This window comes from Hypanus sabinus, chromosome 6, assembly GCF_030144855.1.
Source record: "Hypanus sabinus isolate sHypSab1 chromosome 6, sHypSab1.hap1, whole genome shotgun sequence".
In the NCBI taxonomy this organism is placed as follows: Eukaryota; Metazoa; Chordata; class Chondrichthyes; order Myliobatiformes; family Dasyatidae; genus Hypanus; species Hypanus sabinus.
Genome location: NC_082711.1, coordinates 164,750,790 through 164,772,209, shown reverse-complemented (window position 1 = coordinate 164,772,209; position 21,420 = coordinate 164,750,790). Strand labels below are relative to the sequence as shown.

Genomic DNA, 21,420 nt, shown 5'->3' with positions numbered 1-21,420 from the left:
TCATGCTTTTCTGAGCAACAGATCACTATTTCTCTGTGTCCATTTTAATATACAAATAAGAAACAGGAGTAGGTTACTTGGCTCCTCTTGTCTGCTCTTTAAAAAGATCAAGGCTTAAAAAGATCTGATTGTAACTTAGCTTTGTTCTCTCATCTATTCAGTTTACTGTCACTAGAGGAGATTACAAGGTGGAGAGAGGAAAACATTCTCTAAACCTCATGGAACAAAATGCAACGTCCTTGCAGACTCCTGAGAATCACTGGTCCACAGCCACTAAAAGTGGAGAAGGAGTATTCAGAATGGTATTAAGAACCTGAAGTCCAGATAATGGGAATATGTAGAAGTCCAGGATAATTGCCTGATGGAACACACCAACTCACAAATTTTCTATTACCTGCCCAGTAAGGCATGTCCTTCAAAGTCCAAAGTAAATTGATAATCAAAGTACATATACAGCCCTGAGGTTCGTTTTCTTGTTGGTATAAAATGTAAATCCAAGAAGCTCAATCGAATCAATGAAAGACTGCACCCAACAAAGATGGACAACCACTGTGCAAATATAGAAGAGAAAAATAATAACAATAAATAAATAAGCAACAAATATCAAGAACATGAGACGAAGTGTCCTTGAAAGTGAGTCTATAGATTGTGAGAATGGTTCAGTGATGGGGCGAGTGACATTGAGTGAAGTTATTCCCTGTGGTTCAAGAGCATGATGGTTGAGGGGTAAGATCTGTTCCTGAACTTGGTGGTGTGGGTCCTGAGGCTCCTGTAACTTCTTCCTGATGTCAGCAGCAAGAAGGAATCATAGCCTAGGGTGGTGGGTGTCTTTGATGGATGCTTCTTTCCTGCAGTAGCACTCTGTGTAGATGTGCTTAATGGTGGACTGGGCTATAACCATATAACCATATAACAATCACAGCACGGAAACAGGCCATCTCGGCCCTCCTTGTCCGTGCCGAACTCTTAATCTCACCTAGTCCCACCTACCCACACTCAGCCCATAACCCTCCACTCCTTTCCTGTCCATATACCTATCCAATTTTACCTTAAATGACACAATTGAACTGGCCTCTACTACTTCTACAGGAAGCTCATTCCACACAGCTATCACTCTTTGAGTAAAGAAATACCCCCTCGTGTTTCCCTTAAACTTCTGCCCCCTAACTCTCAAATCATGTCCTCTAGTTTGAATCTCCCCTACTCTCAATGGAAACAGCCTGTTCACGTCAACTCTATCTATCCCTCTCAAAATTTTAAATACCTCGATCAAATCCCCCCTCAACCTTCTACACTCCAATGAATAGAGACCTAACTTGTTCAACCTTTCTCTGTAACTTAATTGCTGAAACCCAGGTAACATCCTAGTAAATCGTCTCTGCACTCTCTCTAATTTATTGATATCTTTCCTATAATTCGGTGACCAGAACTGCACACAATATTCCAAATTTGGCCTTACCAATGCCTTGTACAACTTTAGCATTATATCCCAACTTCTGTACTCAATGCTTTGATTTATAAAGGCCAGCGTTCCAAAAGCCCTCTTCACCACCCTATCTACATGAGACTCCAAAACTATGCACAGTTATTCCTAGATCTCTCTGTTCCTCTGCATTCCTCAATGCCCTACCATTTACTCTGTATGTTCTATTTGGATTATTCCTGCCAAAATGTAGAAGCTCACACTTCTCAGCATTAAACTCCATCTGCTAACATTCAGCCCATTCTTCTAACCGGCATAAATCTCTCTGCAAGCTTTGAAAACCCACCTCATTATCCATAACACCTCCTACCTTAGTATCATCGGCATACTTACTAATCCAATTTACCACCCCATCATCCAGATCATTTATGTATATTACAAACAACATTGGGCCCAAAACAGATCCCTGAGGCACCCCGCTAGTCACCGGCCTCCATCCCGATAAACAATTATCCACCACTACTCTCTGGCATCTCCCATCTAGCCACTGTTGAATCCACTACTATCTGTAGGATTTTCTGTTCAAGGGCATTGATGTTTCCATACCAGGCCTTAATGCAACCAGTCAATATACTTTCCATCACACACCTATAGAAATTTGTCAAGGTTTTGGGTGTCATGCTGTGCTTTCTTCATATTTGCACATTAAGTGCTGGGCCCAGGACAGATAATCTGAAATGATATCACCAAAGTTGCTGTCCCTCTCCGCCTCTATTCTCCCAATGAGGACTTCCTCATGGACCTGTGGTTTCCTCCTCCTGAAGTCAATAATGAGCTCCTTGGTCTTGCTGACATTGAATGAGGGATTGTTCTTGTAGCACCACTCAACCAGGATTTCAGTCTCTCTCCTATATGCTGATTCGTCGCTGCCTTTGATTGGGGCAACGACCATGGTATCTTCAGCAAACTTAAATATGGCATTGGAGCTTTACTTTGCCTTACAGTCCTAAATGTAAAGCAAGTACTGCAAGAGATTAAGCACACAGCCATGTGGTGTACCTGTTTTGATGGGCATTGTGGAGAAGATGTTGTTGCCAATCCGAACTGACTGGGGTCTTCAAGTGAGGAAATTGAGGATCCAATTACACGAGGAGGTATTGAGGCCAAGGTCTTGAAGCTTATTGATTAGATTTGAGGGGATGATAGTATTGAGTGCCAATGTGTAGTTGGTAAAGAGCATCCTGAGCATCTTTGTTGTCCAGATATTTCAGGGTTAAATGAAGTGGCATCTGCTGTAGACCTGTTGTGCTAGTACAAGAATTGGAGTGGATCCAAGTCACTTCTCAGGCAGGAGTTGATATATTTCATCATCAACATCTCAAAGCACTTCATCACAATGGATGTAAATGCTACTGGATGATAGTCATTGATTACCATGTTTGAAGCCTGCTTGAAGCAGGTGGGTACTTCAGACTGCTGAAGCAAGAGCTTAAAGATATCAGTGAACACTCCAGCCAGTTAATCAGCACATGTCTTTAGTACTAGGCCATATTACCCATCATGTTGGAGGCTTTTCGTGGGTTCACCCTCCTGAAGGGTGCTGTCACGTTGGCCTCAGAGACTGAAAGCACAGGGTCATCAGAGGCTGTGGAAGTTTGTGATGGTTCCTCCATGTATTGATGGTCAAAGCGAGCATAGAAGGTATTGAGCTTATCTGGGAGTAAACCTCTGTTGTCACTTATATTGCTTGGTTTCATTTTATAAGAGGTAATAGCATCCAAGTGCTGCCACAGCTTCCAAGTGTCCATTAGTGATCCAGGTTTGGTCTGGAACTATCACTTCGCACATGAGATCGTACCTGGACCTCTTGTAACTACTTAGTTGCTAGACCTAAATCCCAACGATCTAGCCCTCAGCAGATTGGGTCTTATGATTCATCCAGGGCTTCTGGTTGGAGAAAACTCTGAATGATTTTGTGGGGCTCATCTATGGTTGTTTTATAAAGTCCGTGATTCATTAAGATTCTTTGATGAGTCCTTGTCACTCGATGTCCACCCACATTGATGCAATCTTGTAGCCATTCCTCTGCCTCCTGTGACCACCTCTTTGTTGTCTTTATCTCTGGAACCTTGCTCTTTAGTCTCTGCCTTTATACAGGTAGGAGAAGGACAGCCAAGGATCAGATTTCCCAAAATGTGGTCTAGGCATGGAATGGGAGACATTCCTTATTGTAGTATAACAGTGGTTGAGTGTGTTGGGGCCCATAATACTGCAGGTTATATGCTGATGATAATTAGGCAGAGGTTTTTTCAAACAAGACTGATTTGAAATGCGTTTGGGTGGGCTGTTTCTGGTTTGGTGATGGCAGCATTCAATATCTCAAGTGCCTGATTAACATCCGCTTTTGGCGGTATGTAAACTGCGGTCAGGTTCACAGAGGAGAGCTGTCCTGGGTAAGTAGAATGGTCGGCACTTAATTGTTATATATTCCAAGTTGGGGGAACAAAACTGCGACAAACCTGCCATATTTGAGCACCACAAAGACTTCATCATGAAACATAGTCCCTCACCTTTTGCCTTCTCTGAGTCAATAGTTCGATCCATCCTGTGTATCAAGATATTCTTGGGTCTTGCCAACATATCCAGTGTGTCCAGAGTGAGCCATGTCTCCATGAAATACAGCAACCTTGCCCTTGGGTCCTCAATCTTGTTCTCCAGCGACTGTACATTTGCTAACAAGTTGCTGGGTAGAGGAACTTTCATTGCTTGGCGTATCTGGCTTGGAGTCCTCCTCTTCTCCTTCACGTCCAGCCGTAACAATGTACTGTGCCTTCGTCTGCTTAAAGGTGCCGTAGCTGCATGCCTGAGAGTTCAGTCTGCCAAATCCCTCAGAAAATCACCAAACCACTAGCTCATTAAGACAGTTGAAAAGTACATTGCTTTGAGGGAAGTTACAGGCTGCAGATAGCAGTGTGAATAATTTGGAAAAAGTACATTTAAAAGTTTTGTCAGCAGCCTGCAACACATCGCCATGGTTCACCAGTGCCATTTTGAAGAAAAAATATCCTTGTCCTCTCTTTGAAAGGGTTAGTGGTTTCCCATCATCCACATCTGTTGCCTCGCAATCTATGAACTGGAATACAGATTATTGCTGATCCTGACAAACTGCTTAAGAAGAAATACCATTTACTGAACTACAGTGTTCTGAGAAAATATACTTTCTCTTCTATTCCATGGCATACTTTTAAATCTTAGTTTTTGGGGTCAATATGCTTAGTTGCAGATTTTAAGTGGCCATGTTGTGTTGTGCAACCAATTAGATGTAACAGCAACAACCATACATCAGGATTTCATTATCTGTAATTACCCAGCTCTGTCTATTACACTGTCTGATGACAAATTCTGTTTTCACAATTAAAAAATGTTAAGGATAATATTTGTAATATATCATAAACAGTTAACAAATGCACCAATGCCATAAAGTCTGCAGGATTTTAATTGATATTCCCACAAAGCCAATATCCTGATCTCTAGCAATTAACCTTTGAATGAATACACATCATATTTATTTAACAATAATTACATTTTGCAACCTTAAAACCAGACAGTTTTTTAAAGTGTAGGAATGATGCACTGCATTTTTCACAGAGCCACCTTCTTCTGATTTGCCCTGACTGGTGACGCAGGAGATTCATTACATTAAAAACAGCATGGCCAGTTGCTCAGACGATGTAGTTTATCAAAAAAGGAGAGCCTGTAATATGAGAGTGCCAAGGTAAAACACTGTAGACACTGGAAATATGAAGATACAGAGAGAAAGTGCTGGAAATGTAATTCAGGACAGGCAGCATTTCCTAACTTAAAATGTTAGCCTAGGGGATATGCTGCAATACTCACAACCTAGAGACCAGAAGTTAAAATTGACTTTTAGTTGAAAATAATTTAAACTTGTGGGTAGAGATCATTAAATTGGCCATGAAAGCAGATGAATTGATGCAATTACTTACCTAGCATGCTAAGAAAGAGGTTGCCAGGGCATTGGCAGCTGGGGGTGGGCAGAAAGAAATGATGTATGTGTCAGCTTCTCACTTGCACAGGAAATTGGTAAGTACCTTTTATTATCCAAATTCCTTGATTAAACAATTACATTTTCATTCAGCTCCACTTCTGTCTTCTGTGCCAGTGGATGTTGTCACAACCACTTGTATAAGAATCAAACCAATTTGTCCTGGACTGACCTTGGTGAATGTTTCTAGAATGTTGTAATTAAAAATGAAAGTGTTCCATTAATGTAATATATTTCAGGTCTTTTGTTGTTTTGGACAACACAATGATGACTGCAGTAATGTAGAAAACAGATTTCCAATGCAGCACTTGTCTGTTCATCATCAAAAGGATAATGACCAGTTCTTTTTTTTTTTAGCTACGTTGGTTTTGGAATCACTGTTAATTATAACACCAGAGTGACCTTCATGCTGTTCTTGAGAGTATTTTCATTGCACCTTATATATCCGGCTAAAGATGGCTTATTTGATGGTGCAGCACTTGTTCAGTACTGCGTCAGTTTAGATTTCATGCTCGACTCCTTTGAGTGGAACTTGAACCCATGGCTTTCTGACTCAGATATGAGAGTGCAGAGTGCAATCATTCAGCTGTGACTAATTACATGCACTGCAGCATTTTTCCTTGCAAGTTGAATGAATATATATATATGTATCTGTGTGTGTGTATATGTATTAGAGGTAGCATTAAGACAAAGTTCCTTTCCTCAAGAAGTAAGGCTGACCAACACCTCTACCCACAACCCCACCACCACTACTTTATTATTTCTTGTCAGAGTCACCTTATGTACAGACACTCCTATGCCTAGTGTTACTTTATGTGCATACAATCAACCTACATATACAAGCTATCTTACATATTTATATTTATTTTGGGTTTTTTTATGCTGCATTGGATCCGGAGTTTGCTCTCATTTATACTTGTGTATTAGAAATAACATTAAACAATCTTGAGTCTTGATTTTAGTCTGAAACTAATGAGCAAATTCCATCTGTAAACTTCTTTGGCCAAACAACAATTCAGTTCAGTCTTTGATTATATTTGTGTAGCAGCTTGCATGTTTAAACATAAATTATTTTATGTAAATCTAAATAGCAAATCATTACCTTCCACAAGGTCATGTTATTCTTCAACTGAGAACCAGAACTTATACCAATGTTGCTTCTAAGATATTTGTAAAGAGGTGTGCAAATACATCGCTTGTTTGTATCTTTCAGGTTTCGAGTGCTTCAATTCTGTTTGGTGCCAATTCACCCCTCCAAATTCTCCTCTTGTTCATTTTACCTCAACAGAAACCCTGCTTTGGATGGTTAATTCTGATATCAAATCTATATCTTGAGAATCTTCTCTGCTGCTTTGCTGCTGGCACTCAATGAGCAACTCAACCTTCTGTCCAAGGAATCTAAAACTATCTTCTGTTTTATTTTTAATTTCAGAAACTGGGGAATGTTATGCATTTGGCAGTAACCAACATGGACAACTGGGCACCAGCACCCGTCGCAATAATCGTTTGCCGTACTTGGTCTCTGATCTGTGTGGGGTAAAGGTTACCATGGTAGCTTGTGGAGATGCTTTCACAGTAGCAATTGGAGCAGGTACATTAGAACAAGGAAACAGGACACATTTCTCAAAACCTTGAAATTTGATGAAATACATATCTAATAATTTTGATTAAATGAATATTTAGTGAAATGAACAGTTAATCACGCTCCTGGAATTCTCTGTCATTATGTTGTGATTGGACACCAAACACCTGCTCACAAAATTACACTAATCTTGATAAATCTATTTCTTTAATTACTTGAAAGTAGCCTTGGAATTTTTGCATGGCTCACTAGACTTTATAAACTATTTATTAGTCAAACTTCAATTCCTAATATTATGATTGAGTTGAATGTGATAATGTTTTTATTTGCAGAAATCCATAAAATATTACACCTTTTACTTAGCTACCAGCAGTTAAAGAAAACACTAGTAAAACCCACATAATCTTGGTCAGAAGTTATAACCATTGGATTAATATTGACTTCCTAGCTTTAGTTATTATTTTATAATTCTATTATAGGAAAGATGAATTTTCATTGCTTTGGAACTTCCTGTTACTGACCATTTCTCCACAGCATGTTACTCTTTATTGAAACACACAGGGAAGCTGAAAATGCTGGAAGAAAAGATCATTTAAATTGAGAGATACCTACAAATTATTAAAAGAAAAATTGTTGTTTCTTGCCTAGAACATAGAACTTATCTAGCCAGTGGAAAGTCCATTAAAATTTACAGAGCTGTCAAGTTCTTAAAATTGATCACAGTAACTGATTATGTTTGCCATGACACAACTTCCAAAAGAATATACAATTTCTACTTTACTGGAGAGAATAAACTTCCAACTTGCATGTGATACGTGCCCCTGCTCCTAAGTTCCTGAGAACCCACAAATTCCTTCAGATAAATTCAGTGGTTAGACCATAAGACCGTAAGTCGTAAGAGCAGATTTAGACCATTGGGCCCCTTGAGTCCACTTTGCCATTCAATTATGGCTGTCTTATTATCCCTCTGAACCCCATTACACAACATCCTATCCAGGATTGTTTTTCCCTAGTGGGTTCAACCAGAAGTTGCTCTAAAAGACATCTTGTAGGCATTCTATTAATTCCTTCTCTTGGGATCGAGCACCAACTTGATTTTTCCGATCTATCTGCATATTAAAATCCCTCAATGACCATTCATAATATTGCCCTTTTCACATGCCTTTCCTATCTCTCTTTGTAATCTGTACCTCATATCCTGGCTTGGTGGGGAATGTCCACAGGAGTTGGTATTAAATATTTCCAGGATGTCAGTTGTAATTGCAGCTTTATCCCTTATGTTCGTGGATGGCTTCCTGCCATTGGTTACAATCTTGCAGTTGCTGCATGAAAGCCTGTTGCCTCTCATGCCATGATTGTGTCTTTTGCTGCAGAATCATATCATTGACCTTTGATGACTTTCTAGGCTGGGGACTACTTGTAATTTTTAGAACAATTCCAGCTGTATGTCTGTCTGAATGGATGTAAATGGTTTCTAAATGCACCTGCTAGTTTGTGAGTAACTTGGAGTGAGAGGGAAAAGATCCACTTCAAAATAGAAAGTTATGGAAAAACTCAACACATTAGACAGTATCTGTGGAAAGAGAGACAGATGGTGTTTTGGTCCGTGACCCTTCATTAGAAGTGGAAAGAACCTGCTTTTGTGGTTGACACAGGAACCCATGATGTAGGACAAAGGACCTTATTGAGAAGGATAGCGGTAAGCTAGGGTCTAAATTAAAAAAGCAGAACTATAAAGATGGTAATGTCTGGACCTGAGCCATTTCCAAATTGGCATAGGTTAAATAGTTCAAAGTTCAAAATAAATGTATTATCACAGTACATGTATGTCATCATATACAATCCTGAAATTCATTTTCTTGTGGGCATACTCAATAAATTCATAATAGAATAATAAACATAATAGAATCAGTGAAAGGCTGCATGAACTTGGCTGTTCAACCAGTGTGCAAAAGACAACAAAAAGAAAGAAATAATAATAATAAATCAATAAGCAGTAATCAAGGATCAGACAAGCAATAAGTCAGCTAGGATCAGAGAATTGGGTGAGTAGTTCAACAATTGATGGGGGAAGAAATGGATTCACACTTGAGACATTGGTGTAAGTATTGGTGAAGAATAATGAGCTTCACTTGACTTGTAGGGCCATGAAGAGTTACAACATGGACACATGACCTTGGACCATCAATCACCCATTTATGTTAACCCACAAAGAGCAGCAACCAGAGTCCCAGTTAATCAAATAATTGGGCCTTTAAGCCAAATCTTGTGGAGGAAAAGAAAAGGGTGGGTTTGAAGGGGGAAACAAGGGGGAAGTTTAAAAGTTTATGAGAGAGTAAAGTGATAGTACAATGCAGGAACAGAAATAATGATAACCAATCTGTCAGGAAGGCACAAACATAGCAGCATCCCTCTAATTAGAGTCAACGTAGGGAAAAATGATAAAAAGACAAAACTGAAGGCACTTTTCTGAGTGCACATATGGACCATAATAATGTGGTTGAATTAATGACAGAAAAGGAAATGAATATGATCCAGTAGCCAAGACAGATATGATTGAAAGGTGACTACGGTAGTGAATTAAATAATCCAAAATGGTATTAGAGTATCTACATTGCTTTTAGAATATCAACATTATTACATGACAGTGGTAGACTGAGAAACAACGCTGAAAGATATGACGTTAAACCAGAAATGGCGAACATTTAACAAATTAATGCATAGTTTACATTGCATGTACATTCCTTTAAGGCAAAAATAAAGATCAATAGCAGCACTGGTTGTGGCCATCTAGAGTATTAGATCAAAGGAAGAAGCTGATAATGTCTTTAAAAAGGCTGAGAATTGTGAAAATAGCACAATTCAGCAAAGAAGCACCAATTCATTAATGAAGAAAGAGAAAATAGCATACAAAAGCAGGCACAGTTATGCCAGAATCTAGGGAATTTGGAAAATCATCAGAAATGTTTGCACTATCTCTGCAGCAATCTCTTTTAGAAACCTGAGGTGTAGGTCTTGAGTTCAAAGGACTTTTTCCATTTTTGCACTTACTTAATACCAAATTCTTAGTGGATTTTTGGTCCCCATTATTTGGTGCATCACTGTGTCTTCTACCATGAAGTCAAGTGCAGTTTACTTGGCTATTACCTTTGTCATTTCCCAATTTCCTATTATCTTTTATCCTGTCTCTGCTGTTGAAGGGGTGATATTTAGTTTTACTACACATATCCTTTTTGTGCAAGCTCTTCTATTATTTAAAATACTTGCATACTTGATCTCTCTCTACTAAAATTTTTGGTCATCCTTTGTTGTTTCTAGAACTTGTCCAACTCAAGCTTTGACTTTTTGTAATGTTCCAAGTCCCTTTCAATCTGATTTTTTTCTAAACTAGCCATGGATGGATGAGTTTTCTCTGGAGTTTGTATTTTTCGGTCGATATTTAAATAGTTAACATTACTTACCTATTGCCAAATATTTTAATGTAATTTTTCAGTCATCTTCAATCTACTGATACCCACATAAATGGTCCTTAGTTCAGAACTTCGACTTTTCAGCTTTTCAACTTAAAATATGTCATTCTTAATTTCAATGTAATATTCTGGTATAGTGATCATCCTTGGGGAGACTTGTAGGTGGATTGCTTATTAACTCTTTTATAGAAAATAAACTCAAAGTAAGCCTATTGCCTCACTAGTTAGTTCCACAACTGTAGGGAGCCAATTGATTCTCCTTTCATTTTATCAGAAGGTGAAGTGTATACATGGGGAAAGGGAGCCAGAGGACGTCTCGGAAGAAAAGAAGATGACACTGGAATACCCAAGCAAGTACATTTGGATGAAACAAACCCGTACTTTATTACTTCTGTTGCATGCTGTCATGGAAACACATTACTGGCAATAAAACGTAAGTAAGTCCTTTGTTCAAATTTTAATCTTTTACATTGGTACATTTCTCAGTTAAATGTTTATTTAAACATTGTATTAGTAATCTACAAGCAGGTTTATCACATAATTTATTCTAAGGTGTTCTTGAATTTGGCTGTTTGAAGTATGTAAGACCTTGGCCTTTTAGGAGATGAAGTTTATCTCAAAAACATCTCCATTGTGTTTGTATTGAGAGCAAGATGTGATGTTCTAGTCTATTGTTTGATTTTGATTGCAACATTTACAGAAGGTTTGATTTTCTACAGAAGCATTAAGTGAGTACATTTCCCTTCTGCTGGAAAAAAAGTACAGTTGATGTTTCGGGCCAAGACCCTTCTTGGCACAAAATGTCGACTGTACTTTTTTCCATAGATGCTGCCTGGCCTGCTGAGTTCCTCCAGCATTTTGTTTGTGTTGCTTGGATCTCCAGCTTCTGCAGATTTTCACTTGTTTGTGTTTCCCTTTCCCTCTTCGGATCCTATTTAGAACATGCATAGCCCTAAGAGGCTGGTGAAATCCAAGGAGCTTTTTTGGATGTGATGTTAGTTCATGTTTTGGGCAGTGTTTTCAGTCCATCCTTTATTCCATTTATCATCATCACTGTTGAAAATAGTGAGGTGAGGGGAAAAGGTTTCTGGAATCAATGGAGATCTCAGTTGATGCTGATAATTCATAGATCATCATCATGTTCGTCCATCATCATCGATAAAGACCTCGACACCATTAGTCATGATGATGGTGTCGAGACTAGTGCTTGATTTGGATTTAAGTAAGGGAGAGTTGCACGGCATCAGCCTTACTCTCTCTTTCCAATTCCAATCTGGATCCAGCGGCAAGACAAGAGTCGAGACGGCTGGAGATGGGACTAGGCGCAGTGGATGACCAGGACATCTTCTGTGTCTTGAGCTCTAAGTGTTCCATGACGCTTGCAGAAGCCACCTTCTTGACCGTTGGACCTTCCATTGGTCTCGTCCGCTCAATCTGCCGGAGTCTGTCTTCACATGCTGGGATAGACAACTCCCTATTTCACTGAGGGTTTGAGACCCGTTGGCTACCCTCACCTGGTTTAGCCGGCTTGTCGAAGTTGTTGCCCGGGGTGTGGCAGCTGTCACATGCAAACAGCCACGGGGAGCCATAGGTGAGAGCTGAGTGCCAGGTGGGGACCAAAAGTGGACAAACCACCTGTAAAGGACGCAACATGTTCCCCACCAGACGTGCTTCCGCTCCCCTGACACCCCATACACACAACATCTCTGATGGAAACATCAGTAACTGACATCCATCAGGGCTTCACACCAGGAGCTATTGAGCTGCAGGTGACTTTAAGGTCCTGAGGTCTGTCTACAAGTTCATCTGCACATCAGTAAATTGTGTATGGTGGCTCACCAACCAAGCTGCACTCTCTGATGACACAGTCTATAACACCTTCAAGTCAGCACATCTGATTATGTCTATGAGTTTGCAGCTTACATTAAATTTTGTTTTGTTCTTGGTCATAAACTTCTGCAGTTGGTTGTGACATGTCAAGAATGGCCCCTGGGACTTGGATCTATTTAGTATTGAAGGGTTATCATGAACCAAATAGGGCCAGAGCAAGATGCTCACAAATAAGATGTGCTGCTAGAAGTTCATGCCTCCAAAGATGGTCAATTCACAACAGTGCAAGGTTTAAGAGTATGAATAATAAAAAAATGGAATCTACAATATGTAAATGCATGCTGTTTTATTAGAGTTTAGTGGGAAATGTTGATATATAATAAACAGACCTATTCAAACGTCACAATGTTATATCTTACACTTGTAGCTTTGGGAGAGGAATCCATTCCAAGATGACCTGAAACATTTAAATTAAAAGTACTGTCTTTTCTCTCAAATGGAGGATGCCTAATACCGAAGAAGGCCAGAAAAGTGACCAGCCAGAAGAAATGACGCATTAGTCTTTCAGCAGTATTGTGGATAATTTTGTGCATAAATATTGCAGAATGTCTAGTACTGTTGACATTTGGGAATAGACCTTAACAAAAAATTCCCACATCTTCACATTCTGTTCTGATTACGAATTATTGTAATATAATTAAGCATAATTTCCTAATACTTTGACTACGTCTTGCTGAATGTTTCCTAATGAGACAGTTAAGACTATAAATGCCTTTGGTTCTTGTATTGTGCACTTTACCAATGATGCTCATGTGTTTTCAAGTGTTAGAAAACATTTCTGCAAATTGGTCCTCTTATAAATCCCGTTAGCATTAGCATGGAATCAAAAGGAAGTGCTAAATGCAACCAGATTTTTGGTGTTAGTCATGCTAGGTATTTAGTTTAGAAATGAGCTTAGTGACATGTAATATGGGACAAGTGAAAGTGGCTGTAAATTAAATCTTGTGCAGATATTTATAATGTGCTGCACTTTTATTAAGACATTTTCTAGGACTTAGTCCAACCTTTTATTTTAAGGGGTATGAAACTGAGTAGAAATTTCAGTGGTTTTCAAAACTGCCACCAAAGTCACCGGTAAGTTACCTTGTTTAAATGATTCACATCAGCTTCATAGTTTCTGTCCAAAAAGTGTTCGAATAGAAAAATGGTTCTCACCAATTGTATTAAACACACATGCCCACAGTTCAATGTCTTGGACAATTTAGAGGACAGAACTTAATTGGATTTAAGTGGTTACAAGTTTAATCAAGGAGATCAAATCCCAAACTTACTGAGAGAATGTTGCTTTTCTTTTTGCTGGGGGGTACAGCAAAACCAGACAGAGGACACCATTGGTATAGGTCAGGGGTCGGCAACCTTTACCACTGAAAGAGCCACTTGGACCCGTTTCCCACAGAAAAGAAAACACTGGGAGCTGCAAAACCCGTTTGACATTTAAAATGAAATAACACTGCATACAACGTTTTGTTTTGCCTTTATGCTATGTATAAACAAACTATAATGTGTTGCATTTATGAAATTGATGAACTCCTGCAGAGAAAACGAAATTACATTTCTGCATGCAACAAAAACATTTTGAACTCCGAAAAAAAGACGTTGGGTTGAAGGTTACTTTTAAGTAAAATACTCATCGTCTATTTGAGTCCTTCTTGTATTTATGAAAAACGCCAAACTTAAATTTGCCGTCAGCAGCAAACGAAAAATAACGTCAGCCAGCTGTCAACCTGAAAAGTAAAAGGACTATTTCACTGAACAATGAAAACATATGAATATACGTAAAATAATAGGCAATTAAAATATTTATCATACTTGGTCAGGTTGACTCACATCTGACAATGCAGTCGTATTCGGTAGGGATGGATCGATGCTTAGGGGAGTGACCGGGAAGGATAATGTGTTTTTTTCCTCTCTGAACTCACAGAAGCGTTTCCCAAACGATGTTTGCATTGCGATGATTGCAGAATGTAAATACTCCGAATTTATCATGTCGTGACCTTGTTTGAACTCTCTCAAATTGGGGAAGTGAGACAATGTGCCTTTCTGTAAATCTCTGGCAAGCACTGTCAACTTGCGCTCGAATGCCAAAACATCCTCCAACATGTGCAGTGCTGTACGTCCTTACCCCTGAAGAGCTGTGTTCAGCGTGATCAGGTGCGCTGTCATGTCTACCATGAAGTGTAGCTTTTCCAGCCACTCTGGCTGTTCCAGCTCAGGAAAGGTGGGCCCTTTGCTGCCCAGGAAAGTTTTCACTTCTTCCAGACACGTGACAAAGCGTTTCAGCACCTCCCCTCTGGACAGCCAGTGATAAAAACACGTTGTAGCGGTGTGCTACACGCAGTCAGTAAACTGCAGTCAAAGATAGCTTTATTCGAACTAAACAGCCTTGCTTTTAAGCCTCCCTCAACCCGCCCCCCATGATGCTGCAAAAGACACGTACTCACAAACCCCCGTAGGCTATCTCCCTTAGCCTGAATGCTGGCTAATTGTGAGCCGGTTCGGATGTGTCAGGAAATGGGTCGCCACAACGTCTTATTTAGATTGTACAAGATCACCATAATCTTCAAATTTAGAATTACATTTCGAAAACTAACAAACTAACATAAAATACATTTTAATTAAAATTATTTCCCAAAGCAACAGGGAGCCGCAGCACAGATGTAAAAGAGCCACATGTGGCTCCAGAGCCGCGGGTTGCCGACCCCCGGTATAGGTGCATGTAGTGACAATGTCAATTTTCTCATGTATGAGCACAGACAGTGAAACTGTTAAGCCCTCTGCTATTGGAAGATATTAATACTTTAAGAGTCCTGATGAAGGGTCTCAATTCGAAACATTAACTGTTGATTCCCTCCATAGATGCTGCCTGACTTGCTGAATTTCTGCAGCATTCTGTGTATGTGCTCAAGAATTCCAGCATCTGTAAAATTTCTAGTCATGTCTTATCCACTGCCTGATATTATGTATTATCAATAATGACTGGAAGCATGATTTTTGTCCACTTTTTAGCTTGCATCATCTATGATCCATAGCCCATAGATCTGTACCATGGGGGGGGGGGGGGAATGCTTTACTGTACAGGCAACCCAGGTTCAATTCCTGCCACTGCCAGCAAGAATTTTGTATGTTCTCCCCATGACTGTGTGGGTTTCTTCTGGGTGCTCCAGTTTCCTCCCACTGTCCAAAGACATACTGGTTTGTAAGCCGATTGCTCATTGTATATTGTCCCGTGATTAGATTAGAATTAAATCGAGATTGCTGGATGGCATGGCTGGAAGGTCCAGAAGTGCCTATTCTACGCTGTATCTCAATAAATAAAAAATAAATAAATAGCCCATTAAAATATTGTCTTTATTAAATTAACCCTAGGAAAATTGTGGAGTTTTGCTTTAAGGATACAATGTAATCTGTATTTGCTAATGTGCCCTGGTGCCAAATTATCAGTGTGCACAACCTATTTAGTCGCTTTGCACAGGTAGCAGAATTATTATAAATCATCATATTTGCACCATTTAGTGACTCATATCCCCAATTAAAACTTAATGCATTGTATCTGTAACAGAAGGTTCAGCCAGGTTACCACATTCCAAATCGTGAATGTCAATGTACTGTAGCACAATTGCTTGTTAAAATTCTAATCTTGTTGTATTTTTCACAAAAGGCCTTTAGTGTACAAGAACATCAATCTATCTGAAGTCCATTTTAAGATGACAGGAAATTACATCTAGAATAATGGATGCCCATGAGTGAGTTACAAAACCATAATCCAATCGTTAGAAGTGATAAACATCTCTGTACACTTAGCTGTAGATTACTATTTTCTAATTCAGTCCCTGGTGTCTGCACTTTTTGCATAAAATACATATTGAGGATGAAATATAAAGTGTTAAACGTTTCATTGTGCTGTGCTTCTGTAATCAATACCCATTTGCAGTTACATTCATAATTCATTTTGGATTCTGTGACACTACATGGTGAGTCTGCTAAGGAAGGTATACGTAACCATTTCAATGCTGGGAGGTAGCTCTTGGATGCTAGAATCCCAGTCAAGACTTACAGATTGCTTTCATGTGGGACTATTCTTTTGCTGTGATGTAACGCAGTTTATGTGAAGTTATAAATTGTAGCTGAAAGCAAAACAATTCAGAGCACACCAGCATAGAAATTGGGCAAACATGAGAAAATCTGCAGATGCTAGAAATCTAAGCAACTCACTCAAAAACTGGAGGAAGTCAGCAGGCTAGGCAGCATCTATGGAAAAGGGTAAGTAGTCAACATTTCGGACCAAGACCCTTCATCAGGATGAATGTCCTAATGAAGGGTCTCTGTAGGAAATGACGACTGTTTACTCTTTTCCATAGATGCTGCCTGGCCTGTTGAGCTCCTCCAGCATCTTGAGTGTGTTGCTTAGAAATTGGGCAACTCTGATGTCTTCTCTCAATGGAATCTCCTATGTAATTGAAAATATTGACAAATTCTACATAAACTGCTAGTGAAGATATTATTTACATTGTAGGGAATTGGCTGGTCTCCTGAAATTCAAGGCTGTATTGTGACATGAAGCATATTCCTCTGACTCATTTCATCCTCGCAAAATTCAATGTTTTTATTTCTCAGTAAGAAGGAGTACAGGATGTTGATGTAAGTTCAATAAGAATTTCTGTGCAAAACCAATGAAAAATTCATGTCCAGGTTTCTATTTGGCCTTTGGTGCATGCACATTGTTGCTTTGTGGGGACAATTCTCACTTGCCCAAGTTGAGATAGCTTAGGCATAGTTGGGCAACTTGAAGACTCCATAGCAGTGGCGTTCCTAAAGCCTTGCTGCATCCTGACACAGACCACTGATGCCACAAGTTGGATGTGGTGGACTGACCAGGAAAATACAGTGCCAAAAAAAGTATTCACTCCCCCCCCCCCCACCCACCACCACCTTGGAAATTTTCGTGTTTGATTGTTTTACAACTTTGAATCACAGTGGATTTAATTTGGCTTTTTTGACACTGATCAACAGAAAAAGACTCTTTCGTGTCAAAGTGAAAACGGACCTCTAGAAAGTGATCCAAATTAATTACAAATATAAAACACAAAATAATTGATTGTATAAGAATTCACCCACCTTTAATATGACACACCAAATCATCACTGGTGCACCCAATTGGTTTTAGAAGTCACATAATTAGTTAAATGGAGTTACGTTTTAGGAGACCTGAGTGTAGACAGGGTGTTTCAATCAATTGTCGTAAAAATACAATTGTATCTAGAAGGTTCAACTTGTGGTGAATCAGTATCCTGGCAAAAACTACACCATGAAGACGACAGAACACGCCAAGCTACTCCACAAAAAGATTATTGAAAAGCACAGGTCAGGAGATGGACACAAGAAAATTTTCAAGTCACTGAATATCCCTTGGAGTACAGTTAAGTCAATCTTCAAGAAGTGGAAAGAATGTGGCACAGCTGTAAATCTGCCTAGAGCAGGCCACCCTCAAAAACTGAGTGACTGTGCAAGAAGGATACTAGTGAGGGAGGCCACCAAGAGACCTATGACAGCTCTGCAGGAGTTACAAGCTTCAGTGGCTGAGATGGGAGAGACTACACATAGAACAACTGTTGCCTGGGTGCTTCACCAGTTGCAGCTTTATGGGAGAGTGGCAAAGAGAAAGCCACTGTTGAAAAATCTCAGCTAGTGTTTGCCAGAAGGCATGTAGTAGACGCTGAGGTCAGCTGGAAGGAGGTTCTGTCGTCTGATGAAACCAAAGTTGAGCTTTTTGGCCATTAGACTAAATGCTATGTTTGGCATAAGCATCAAAAAACACACCATCCCTTCCATAAAGCATGGTGGTGGCTGCATCATGCTGTGGGGATGCTTCACTGCAACAAGCCCGGAAGGTCTGTGAAGGTAGAGGATAAAATGAATGCAGCAAAATACAGGGCAATCCTGGATTAAAATGTGATGCAGTCTGCAAGAGAACGACCCCAAGTTTTTTCAGCAAGACAATATCCCCAAGTATAAAGCCAAAGCTACACAGGAATGGCTTAAAACAACAATGGTTATGTCCTGGAGAGGCCAAGTCAGAGTCCAGACCTCAATCGAAATGAGAATTTGTGGTTAGACTTGAGAAAGAGCTGTTCACTCACAATCCCCATGCAATCTGACAGCTTGAGCAATTTTGTAAAGAAGGATGGGTAAAAATTGCAGTGTCCAGATGTGCAAAGCTGATAGAGACCTATCCACACAGACTCAAGGCTGTAATTGCTATCAAAGGTGTATCTATTAAATACTGACTTGAAGGAGGTGAATACTTATGCAATCAATTATTTCGTGTTTTATACTAGTAATTAAGTTAGATAAAACGAACGAGTCTTCTTCTGTTGATCAATATCAAAATGCCAAATTAAATCCATTGTGATTCAATGTTGTGAAACAATAAAACATGAAAACTTCCAAGGGGGGGAGGGTGCATGCATTTTATAGACACTGTAATTAGCAAAAATACTGCTAATTTTGATGTACTGAACGATAATTATCCAGGTTGTAGGCAGAAGAATACATGCTGAAGAATAATTTAGCAAGCAGCTCACTATGATGTTTCTATTAGAGTAGGATTCCCCAAATTGCTTTCCAATATGACATGATTTAAGTATTTAAAATTTAACAACATTCCAAAAACAAACAGAAAAATCAACATTATAACTAATAATAAATTATTAAACATAAAGAACTGCATATAACTTTAATGAAAATTTTGTTTGATCTGAATAGTTAATTATGCTCACCTCTTTCTTGTTGCCTGGCAGATCGCGTCAGGATGATGCTGCCTTCTCTTCCAAGCCTCAGGATTAATAGAGACTGTGAACAGTAGTCTGCAGCATAGAGCCTGTGGTGCAGGGGTGGGGGTGTGAATGTAGTGTATCCAACAATGGCTGGCTAGACAAGAGGCACTGATATCTGAAGCAGATGAGGCCTATGGTGTTAATTTACTTAGAGATACAGCGCAGAGCAACCCCTTCTGGCCCAGCAACTATTTAACCTTAAAACCCATACTTCCTTGGACTGTGAGAGGAAACTGGAACATGCAGAGGGAACATACACTCTCACACTCACTCTGCCGAAATTGAACTCTGAACTCCAATGCACCAAACTGTAAGAGCATTGTGCTAACCGCAATGCTATGCTACCATGGCACCTACAAATTTGTTAAATAACATGTATTTTTCCTCTGTTATGGACGATTATTGTGTTAAAAAACAACATGCAATTTGTTGTGATTGACCAAAATTGATCCTCATGGAAGCTGTAACTAGAAAATATAAAAGTTTTTATTGACAGCAATGCTCCAGGAGAACCCAAGTGCATTTCACTGTCTTGACATGATGTTTTATATTTGTTTAACACAAAGATAATAATAAATGATTAACTCAGTTTCAACTGCTATAATTACCCACTTTTGCACTTTGAATATATTCTGATAAATTTACAGAATTACATATTTACAATTGTAGCACATCCCAACTAGCAGAACACCTTTGAGTATTCAATACTGTTGTTTGTTCCAAAAGCCAGACACCTAAAATATACCTTTTTATTAGTGCTGAGGCTCCATGAATATACAACTAACCAGAACATTAAATGACAAAACTGATCTGTCCTGAACTGTGCATTAAGAGACAGGGATACATTTTTAACAACATACTGATAGCAGGAACATTCATCTTTTATCTTTCTCTATGTATTTTTAGTGGGACAGTCCCACACCCAATGATTGGTTTCACTATCAGATCAAAGTTAAACTGCACAGGTTTTATTTACTGAAGACTGGCTTTCATTTTTATTCTATCCGTAATTTCATTTCCCCAGAATGATCCCCAAGACATTTAAGTTAATAATTTGCATTAAGTGATTAATTGGCAGCCTTATTGAATTTACTTACTGCAAACTCGTTCGCTGATTTTGATTTAATGTCAAGGTCAACAAATCTTTTTATGCCTATCACTGCAAAAGCTCGCAAAGCAGAAAGTGTATCATTATAGCAGCTTTTATATTTTAGGAATCTGAAATTTCTTTGCAGATACATAATATATTAATTGTTGCCATTGCTATAATGGTAGGAATGTATCTCCCACTTTGTTCAGGCAACACGCACAAAATGCTGGATGATCTTGGCCCAGAATGGTGACTGTTTACTCTTTTCCATAGATGTCGCTTGACCTGCTGAGTTCCTCCAGCTTTTTGTGTCTGATGCTTGGATTTCCATCATCTGTAGATGTTCTCTTGTTTGTACCATTTTGTTCAGTACGAGTTAACAAGGAAAAATGGGGCCTTGATTTGACTCATTCAAATTTCAGTGTCATTGATATTGCAGCTCTCTATTGGTACTATAGTGGCATGTTGACCTAGTTTTTGCTCTTGAATCCTTGATTGGCACTCATAAACTTCTCCAGTTAAATGGACATAAGCTGTAGAAATTGCATAAAAACTTTTTATAATTGTTAGCACACTGTATAAAATTGAACTTTCCAATGTATGTAGGTTCACGATCAGCTACTTATGTTATTATACATTCAGGGACCACTTTTATTAGTGGTTACTGTGTGTATATTTGTGATCTTCTGCTGCTGTAACCCATCCATTTCAAGCTTCAATGTGCTGTGCACACTGCTCTTCTGCACACCACTGTTCTAACGCATGGTTATTTGAGTTACTGTCACCTTCCTGCACGTTTGAAGCAGTCTGGCCATTCTTCTCTGACCTCTCATTAACAAGGCATTTTTACCCACAGCACTGCTGCCTGGATCTTTTCTGTTTGCTTTTCACACCATTCTCTGTAAACTTTAGAGACTGTTGTTTGTAAAAATCCCAGGAGATCAACAGTTTCTGAGATACTCAAACCACCCTGTCTGGCTCCAACAATCATTCCACAGTCAAAGTCACTTGGATTACATTTCTTCCCCGTTCTGATGTTTGGGCTGTACAACAACTGAACCTCTTG

General features: G+C 39.2%; 1 protein-coding gene across 8 annotated transcripts in view; it reads left to right on the top strand.

Annotated features, from left to right (window-relative positions):
* nek8 (NIMA-related kinase 8) overlaps positions 1-21,420 on the top strand; it is a 230,646-nt gene that overhangs the window by 66,523 nt on the left and 142,703 nt on the right. For 4 of the 8 annotated variants that reach the window (XR_009512815.1, XM_059973353.1, XM_059973350.1 and 1 more), the window contains 2 exons: positions 6,922-7,080; positions 10,816-10,974. Coding sequence is in view for 6 of the 8 variants with exons in the window: in XM_059973353.1 (XP_059829336.1) it covers positions 6,922-7,080; positions 10,816-10,974 (318 nt within the window). In the remaining 2 variants the exon portion in view is untranslated. Of the gene's footprint in view, positions 1-6,921; positions 7,081-10,815; positions 10,979-12,798; positions 19,855-21,420 lie in introns of those variants that run through there. The other 4 variants (XM_059973352.1, XM_059973354.1, XM_059973355.1 and 1 more) reach the window with 4 other exon arrangements.